The 8,319-nt window shown below is 43.9% G+C and overlaps 1 protein-coding gene across 1 annotated transcript in view; it reads left to right on the forward strand.

Moving 5' to 3' along the window:
- Positions 1-8,075, forward strand: part of LOC136254810 (coiled-coil domain-containing protein 186-like) — a 36,170-nt gene extending 28,095 nt beyond the window's left edge. Inside the window, exon 12 of the mRNA XM_066047554.1 lies at positions 7,412-8,075. Within this exon, the coding sequence (XP_065903626.1) occupies positions 7,412-7,863 (452 nt within the window). The 3' untranslated portion in view covers positions 7,864-8,075. The remainder of the gene's footprint in view (positions 1-7,411) is intronic.
- The last annotated feature ends 244 nt before the right edge of the window (positions 8,076-8,319 follow it).

Raw genomic sequence — 8,319 nt, forward strand, 5'->3', positions numbered from 1 at the left:
CTAACCGGAAAAAACCAAGCGTATCCACCCTATTAAATACAATGCGTGCTGTGTGCGAAAAGTCCAGAGTTAGCAGCAAAATCTTCACCATTATCTAAATCTGTTAAGGATATACACCAGACACAACTGGGAGGGGGGGTGGGCCAGCCAACACTGTCGCACCTGTCAGCCTAGAATGAACATGCGTTCACACTTTAGCTATATAAATACTCACACATGAATCACGTGCACTAACACACATGCGCAATGTATTACGGCGGGAGATTATTTTCTGTCTAATTCGCAAGCTCAACCGACATAAAATACATCTCCCTCCTCATACCCGAGATACTCACACAAACACATACTGGTGTGCAGCTGCAGGCGCGGCACTAGTTCATTTAATTTAACAAACAATTAGAGTAACAAAGAAGGCCTAGTGTTGGTTCACACTCTGCAGCTAAGCACCATATGTTACCCCTCCATAAACACCACCACAGGTATCCCCTTAATAAAGATACTGTTATATCCCTATACTCTTGGACACTGTCAGGCGGTTCTCCACAGAGTCCTCAATGTAGCCATCTTTAGCTGTCTCTGATCTCCACCTTCCATGCTGGCGGAACAATCTGTCTGGGACCCCTGCCTGGGCTGCAGCGGAAGCACCACCTGCCCTGAGACTGTGCAGACCATATCCTGAAACAGGGTAGCCCAGTTCCAACATCTTGCCCCTAAACTGCTCTCTCACAGTTGTATAACTGAGCGGACCTGTACCTCTTAGTCTCTCACCACCACTGGTTCTGGTAATCCCTCTAAACAGGAAGAGCTCACTTGTGGTGTCCAACCCGACCTTAGCCATGTAACGCTCCAACATTCCTACTGGGCAGGTCGGCATACCTGTCCTGGCAATTAATACTTCACTTCCTTGCCTGAGTTGATCAGTCTTGCTACGTGGGATCTGGAGTTTGGCCATTCCCTCAGCAATAGTGACATCACTAGCCCTAATGTGAATGACCTCATCAAACCTGAGGAAACCTGCGAAAGCCAGCAGGCTCAGGGTAGTGATCCTCATGTTTTCCAGAGTTGGATGAGAGTTCATGTTCTCAACCATGTCAGCCAGCATGTCTACAGTCACAGGCTTCTTCTTCCGCACAGGCTTGCAACACGATCTCCTTATTCCTTGCAGTGTAGCTTGTACAAATGTTGCATTCGCTGGAGATTCTAGCCCTGCTAGTGTGTGAGCCCAGTTGATCGCATTGACAGCTTCTTCTGCAGCTGATTTGGATTCAAGGCGGTTGGCAATACTCTGCAGATACAAGGCAATGTGCTGCTCCTTAGCTGGAAATACTGGCAGGTTATGAGTTGAAGCCCAATAGCGCCACCGTTGAAAGGCTCCTACGTATTTCTTGGCAGATGAGTCTGCTCTGCTCTTGAGCACTGTGGATGGTAGCTGCGAAGCAAGTCTAGCTAGCTCAGGGTCCTCAAGGTCCTTCAGCGTGAGCCAGGTCCCTGTCGTCTGGACATCTGTGGTAATAACACAACATGTGATACAATATCTCCATGCATAGGTGACCTTGAATCCCATTGCACTTATCATTCATGCTTACTAAGAGTCTGATAACTATGTTTCCGTAATTATAAAGTATAACATTCTATGTACAACTAGCAGCTAAGCTAGCACATTAAACATTAAAACACTTGACTACCCCAGCACCTGGGCTGGTCCATTAAACATTAAAACACCTGACTACCCCAGCACCTAGACTGGTACATTAAACATTAAAAACACTTGACTACCCCAGCACCTGGGCTGGTACACTAAAACACTTGACTACCCCAGCACCTAGACTGGTACATTAACACACTTGACTACCCCAGCACCTGGGCTGGTACATTAAAACACTTGACTACCCCAGCACCTGGGCTGGTACACTAAAACACTTGACTACCCCAGCACCTAGGCTGGTACATTAAAAACACTTGACTACCCCAGCACCTGGGCTGGTACATTAAAACACTTGACTACCCCAGCACCTAGACTGGTACATTAAACATTAGGAACACTTGACTACCCCAGCACCTAGGCTGGTACATCACATTAAGCATTAAAACACTTGACCTCCCCTACATCTGGGCTGAAATCTTTCTATTTATTTAATTAATTAATTTTTATTTTTTTTTAAATTTATTTATTTATTTTATTTATTTATTTATTTTTTTTTTTACCTCCAAAACTGATAATAGCACATGCATAGTTTACACAAATATGTCCCTATTACATTTATCATACCTTAACAGTCTAGCAAATCCTAGCTGTACAGTTACTGACCCACCACTATGGTATGCGCAGTACCAACAAGTTAGTGTTGGGGTAACCTACAAACAAGCTGGAGCCTCTTCTTCCAGGAATTATAGTGAAGGTAACTGGTGTCAGGGTGCGGGTTTCTGCAATGAAGCTGGCTGGTTTGCCTCCTTCTGGGAATAACATAGGCCAGAACGGCGCTGATGGCCATTCTGGCAATATCAGAGTTGCTGCTGCCTTGCACTTCAACAGGTGCCTGATAACACGTGGCACCAAGTTTACAGGCGGACAAAGCCAGTTGTTGTCCATTTGCCAGTTGCAAGTGAAAGCATCCACATCCTCTGTGCCTGGGTTCCAAAACCTAGAATTAAAACGTGGCAGCTGTGTATTGTAATAGCTTGCAAAGCGATCAACTGTGTGAGGGCCCCACACTCTGTCCAATTCCATGAAGGAAACATGATCCAGGCTCCAATCATCATAGTCAACAAGCCGACTGAGGTAATCAGCGACCTTGTTATCCCGCCTTGGTATCCACTCTGGCTCAACGTGGACGCAGTGTGCTAGCAAAGTCGAAAATATAGCAAGTGCTTCATTCTGCAGGTCAGGTTTCTTACTCCCTACTGACAGTATACGTACTACATTCTGATTATCAGTGAACCACCTAACCCGCTCATTAGCCAACTTAGCTGCAAGGGCTTCCAGCACTAGTCTAACTGCTCTTAGCTCACGCCATGTGGAGCTCCTTTTGGATTCATCTGGCAGCCATGTACCCTGTGCTATGTGACACCCGCGTTGCACTGTGTAACCTGCATAACCAGAGTCACTAGCATCAGTGAACACAACCCTTACTGCTGAGGGCCCCATCCATATATTATGCCCATTGAACTTTTCAATTTCGTTATACCAGAACCCGAGTTCCCCTCTTACATGGTCGGATAGTGGCAGGTACTGTAGCCATGACATGCGTGTGTTCAATAAGGTGTACAGTCCCCTGGTCATTAACCTGGTCACTGGACCCAACCCTGGGGACATAGAAATTATCTTACCTGTAATACTAGCTAGGGCCTTAGCAGGGAGGGAGCACTTGCCTATTGTATCTTTAAGTAAGGCTTGCAGTGCATTAATTTTTGCCTGTGGGACTGTTATCTTGCCTTGCTCCAGGTCCAGCTCAAAGCCAAGCCAGGCGCCTGTTGGGATGGTGTCCAATTACACTTTGTATGGTTTGTGACAAAACCTGCTCTACTAAGGTCCTCCTGGACTAGTACACTAGCAATCTGTGCCTCCTTTTTTCCACTTACTGCCACTATCCCATCATCTAAATAGACAACTGCCCGCAAGCCTTGGGCCCTCCAGTGCCGAACCAGAGGTCTCAACAATTTGGTGAATAGATAGCATGCAGTGGCTAATCCAAAAGGTAACACACAAAAGACATAAAATTACTGTTTCCTGCCCTGACCCCAGGAAAACCCCAGAAATTTCCAGTGTTGCCTATGGATATCTACGTGGTGGTACCCCGATTTGAAGTCAAAAGAAAACATATAGTCCCCTTGTTGAAACATTGACATAGCCACCCTTAGATCTTCGTACTTAAATTTAGCCTTCAGCAGAAATTGGTTAAGATAGCGCAGGTTCAGGACTAGTCTCAACTTACCAGAGCTGTTGGACACTACTGAGAGTGGGCTACATATGTGAGGTTTCTGTGTGACTGTTTGGATGCAGCGGTTCCGTAGCAATTCTGCAACTGCCTCAGTGACAAAGCTTGGGTTATTGGTAGCCGACTTCTGGTTCTTAACTATGAATGGCGGTTGCAGAGAAAGGAGAGGGAGCTTATACCCCTCCTCAATGCACTCAATCACTGGATTGGAGGCATTCAACACTGTTCTCCAGAATTCTATCGAGCCTTTAAGCCTACCTTGCACATCGACTATTTGTTCCGAGTTCTGTTCTAGCTCCCAAAAACGTGTAGGGCCCACCATGTCACCTTCTGGGACCTCCACCATGGTATTGCTCTTTCGTAAACCCTCGTCACCATCATGAGTGTCATTACTTAGGGAACCCACATGCATCCTGGGCCCACCTGGCTGGACTATGGGCTGTGATACTACACTCACTCTGAACTCATCATCCACAGTTTCCAAAGTGTGGGCACAATCAGTAGCAGATTGGTTACTGCTAACCTTGTATACATCCCCCTTACCCTTAGCATTGAAAACAGTATTGAGGCCATTGGTATTACCCACTACACTAACAGCATAAGCACTATTAGCATTGCATACATTATCAACACCATTAGCATTATCCACTGTAGTTACTGCATAAGCACTATTAGCATTGCATACATCATCAACACCCTTAGTATGACCCACCTTACTCACAACAAAATTACTATTAGCATTGCATACATTATCAACACCCTTAGTGTGACCCACCTTACTCACAACAAACACTCTTAGCATTGCATACATTATTGACACCCTCACAATGACCCACTGTACTCACAATACCCTGACTTGTAGGTAGTACAATGCTCACACCATAAGGTGTACCCCACTGACATTCAGCATAACAATCATTACTATTCACCAAAGGATACGGTCTACCACCCCTGAACCTGGCTGGACATTGAGCCCTCAGGTGTCCCATCTGTAGGCAGTGGAAACATGGACCTGGCACTCTTGTTGGTGGTCCTGGTGGCCCAGTTGGCTTCATGAACATGGGAGGCTGGGGGTGCGGTGGCGGCCCAAATACAGGGGGTGGTGGCATACCACAGGCAGGGCCTGTGCCTACTACTGGAAAGGGGCCAGCAAAACCCTGACTCACAGGCTGAGGCGGCGACTCCCTCTCACTAACTGTCCTCTTTAGTCGCCGTCTCTGCTCCATTGTACACTTCTCTACGTCAGACCATTTCTTGGCATCCTTCTCGTCGGTGGCAATCTCTTCCTTTAAGTACTCTTCCACCGCACCCCAGCCGCAGTCTGAGCTATCCGCAAGGCGAATAAGCTTTTGCTGTGCCGCAATGGCGTGCACACCTTCTTGCAGCTGCTCTCTTGCGTTCTTAAGAACGGACGCTGCCTGGGGTTGCTCCGGCTTCAGCTTGTCCAACATCGAGGCAGCTGACTTGATGGCGTTGTTCACCGACTGATTGAAGGCGAACTGACGCTCATTCCCTTTTCGACGAAAGGTCGGTTCGGGCTCCTTCTGCTGGATCTTCCAGACGATAAGGTGGGCTGTCTCCTCTTGGCCGTCCGCTACCTCCTTCTCGAGGCGCTCAAACTTGGCGTTCATATCCTGCTGGATGTGCACGTGGGCCGCCTTCATATCGTCCTGAATCTGGGTGTGGGCCGCCTTCATCGAGTCCACGGACTTAAGAAGTAAATCCAGCTTCTGGGAGTCATCCATCCTTCGGAGGTAACTATTGTGGCTCGTGAATAGCCACCTAGTAAATTAACAACTTATATACTTATTACTAGAACAGGTACTAGCAGCCAACACTGTTGCACCTGTCAGCCTAGAATGAACATGCGTTCACACTTTAGCTATATAAATACTCACACATGAATCACGTGCACTAACACACATGCGCAATGTATTACGGCGGGAGATTATTTTCTGTCTAATTCGCAAGCTCAACCGACATAAAATACATTTACGCTTTGTTGTCAGCTATGTTTAACCCGTTACACAACATTTTGAATCAAGACCTGTTCAAAAAGCACCTCTGCAATCCACGCATACCGAAAGAAAAAAATGGTGCTGTGCGCCCCAGTTATATCAATTATTGTCTGAAAAGTGAAGTATCCATTACGCTTCGTTGTCGGCTATGTTCAACCCGTTACACAGCAGTATGAATCAAGAACTGTTTGAAAAGTACCCCTGATATCAAAATAGCTACTATGACAAATATGGATGATTTCCGTTATGAAGAGAAGCCGTCACGTGCTATCGCCGATCGACACTTTTCGCTGTCAGCAAAGATGAATGGAACACAAAGGAGGACACTGGTAAGTCCATGAAGAATGCATTGTACGTACTGTGGTGTGCCAAAAGGCACCTGTTGGGCCAAAGCGACGTCAAACAGTGAAAAAATCAAGTCTGTAGCCTTAGCCGTTATCGAGTTACGCTTGTCTGAAGGCATCAGTCAATCAGTCAGTTACTTACTTACTCAGTCAGTAGAAAATTCCGTTAAATAAGTTATTTTTAAATTTCCGTAGCAACTTGTTGAAAGCATTTTGGGTTGATCTGAAAGCTTGTTTGGGCTTAGTTTCACCTAACCAATACTGCCTGATAATTGTTAGGGGAAATTGAGGCTGTTTTTTGGGTGATATTATTTCATGGGCCACGCCTACTCCTTTGTGGTCCCTACTATACACTACTATCGTAGTGTATGATTATGAGAACAAAATCACAATCGTTAGTTTGTAAGCAGAATAATCATGTATAATTTGTGAATTTACTGTACCCTGCATTGTACATTATTCATTAATAAGTGATATTACCATTGCAGAAGACTCTAGCAACTTATAGTATTTAGTGTTGCAGATAATGTGTATACAGTAGTTAGTTAGGAAATACAGTAGTTGTTACTGCATTCCCGGAAGCAATAGTACATGCTACATAGTACAGTATGTATTATGTTGAGCTAAGCCCTCAATAACTGGTGGATTGAATTACACTAGTCTAGTTCTTTAAATTTGGCTCATTTGTAGTACTGCTTGACCCACTAAGAGTATTTCAATTTGTTTATTCAACCAATATTTATGACCAGTCAAAGATTTCATCATACACGAAGCCATAAAGTACATAGGCATAGCCTTTCCTGAATTAGTACAGGAGCCAAAACTGCACGTGTCTGTTCTTTACAACTTTACTGACATCATGCACTGATCATCTGGCTACCTGAAATGTTATTTCTCTTAACAAAAGTCCTCTTTTCTTTTTTAGCTGTTTTCTCAGGGCTCAGCTCAACTTGAACATATACTATTACGGTAGCCCATGCGTGTAACCATGCAAATATCTGTGATTTCAACAGGAAAAATTCTGCACGGTTGATATTTGGTAGCTTATATATGCTATAGCCATGCACATGCTATGTATGTACAGTGTACATTAGTTAGAATGCTTGTCTATCAGGTTCCAGGAGTAACTGGAAATCTTTATGTGAAGTGCTGGATGTTAACTATGAGAATCTTCAGCATGTTCATCCTACTGAAAGAATGCTAAACATAGTCAAACAATACCAGCAACAAAATGAAGAAGAAGTAACTGTTAGAATAATATATGATGCATTGAAGTCAATAAGTGCAAAGCGTGCTGCGTCTCTGCTGCTGAAAAGGACCATGAAAGTTCATGAGCAGCGCAAAAGAACAGCATCTGAAAGTCAAATGCACTCAGGAAGAAGATCTCAGCCAATTCAAACCAGTTATTCAATGTCGTATGCTTCTAGGACACAGATGGTCACTGGTGAGGATGATTTGTCTTTCAGTAGAGAACATTATAATGTGACAACAGTAGCTGTCACCAATTCCTCTCTGGGTGATGAAGCAATATCGCTGAACAGTACTGAATCTCCACAAGATGTGTAGAATTATATGTTTTGTATTGAAACATTTTTACATAACACAAATATTTATGTTTTGTACCTATTTTCTTATTTATCTTACTGTATAATACTGAACCTGTTCATTGGGTTTATTGTTTTTTTGTGTTAAAAGTGCTTGTGTGTATGATTCTTGTTATTTTTACATGCCTATATTAATTATATATGTACACAGCCACTGACCTAATTGTGCTTTCAATGAGGTGAATACATTTACAATTTCATTGTTGCATTAATCAGCACTTTTGTCAAGTCTATAAGTATTGAGCCGCAGATGAACACATATAATCAATCCATCTTTGTACGTTTCTGTTAATAAATTTGCAGTATTTGTCTTATTGGTTCAAGGCAACAAATAACTCATCTTTTCTCTAATCTCCCTAATATATGTGCGTATACACTGTTTGTATTCATATTGTACTCAACTTACATATTATGCTAT

The sequence above is a fragment of the Dysidea avara genome, chromosome 4, assembly GCF_963678975.1.
Source record: "Dysidea avara chromosome 4, odDysAvar1.4, whole genome shotgun sequence".
NCBI lineage: Eukaryota > Metazoa > Porifera > Demospongiae > Dictyoceratida > Dysideidae > Dysidea > Dysidea avara.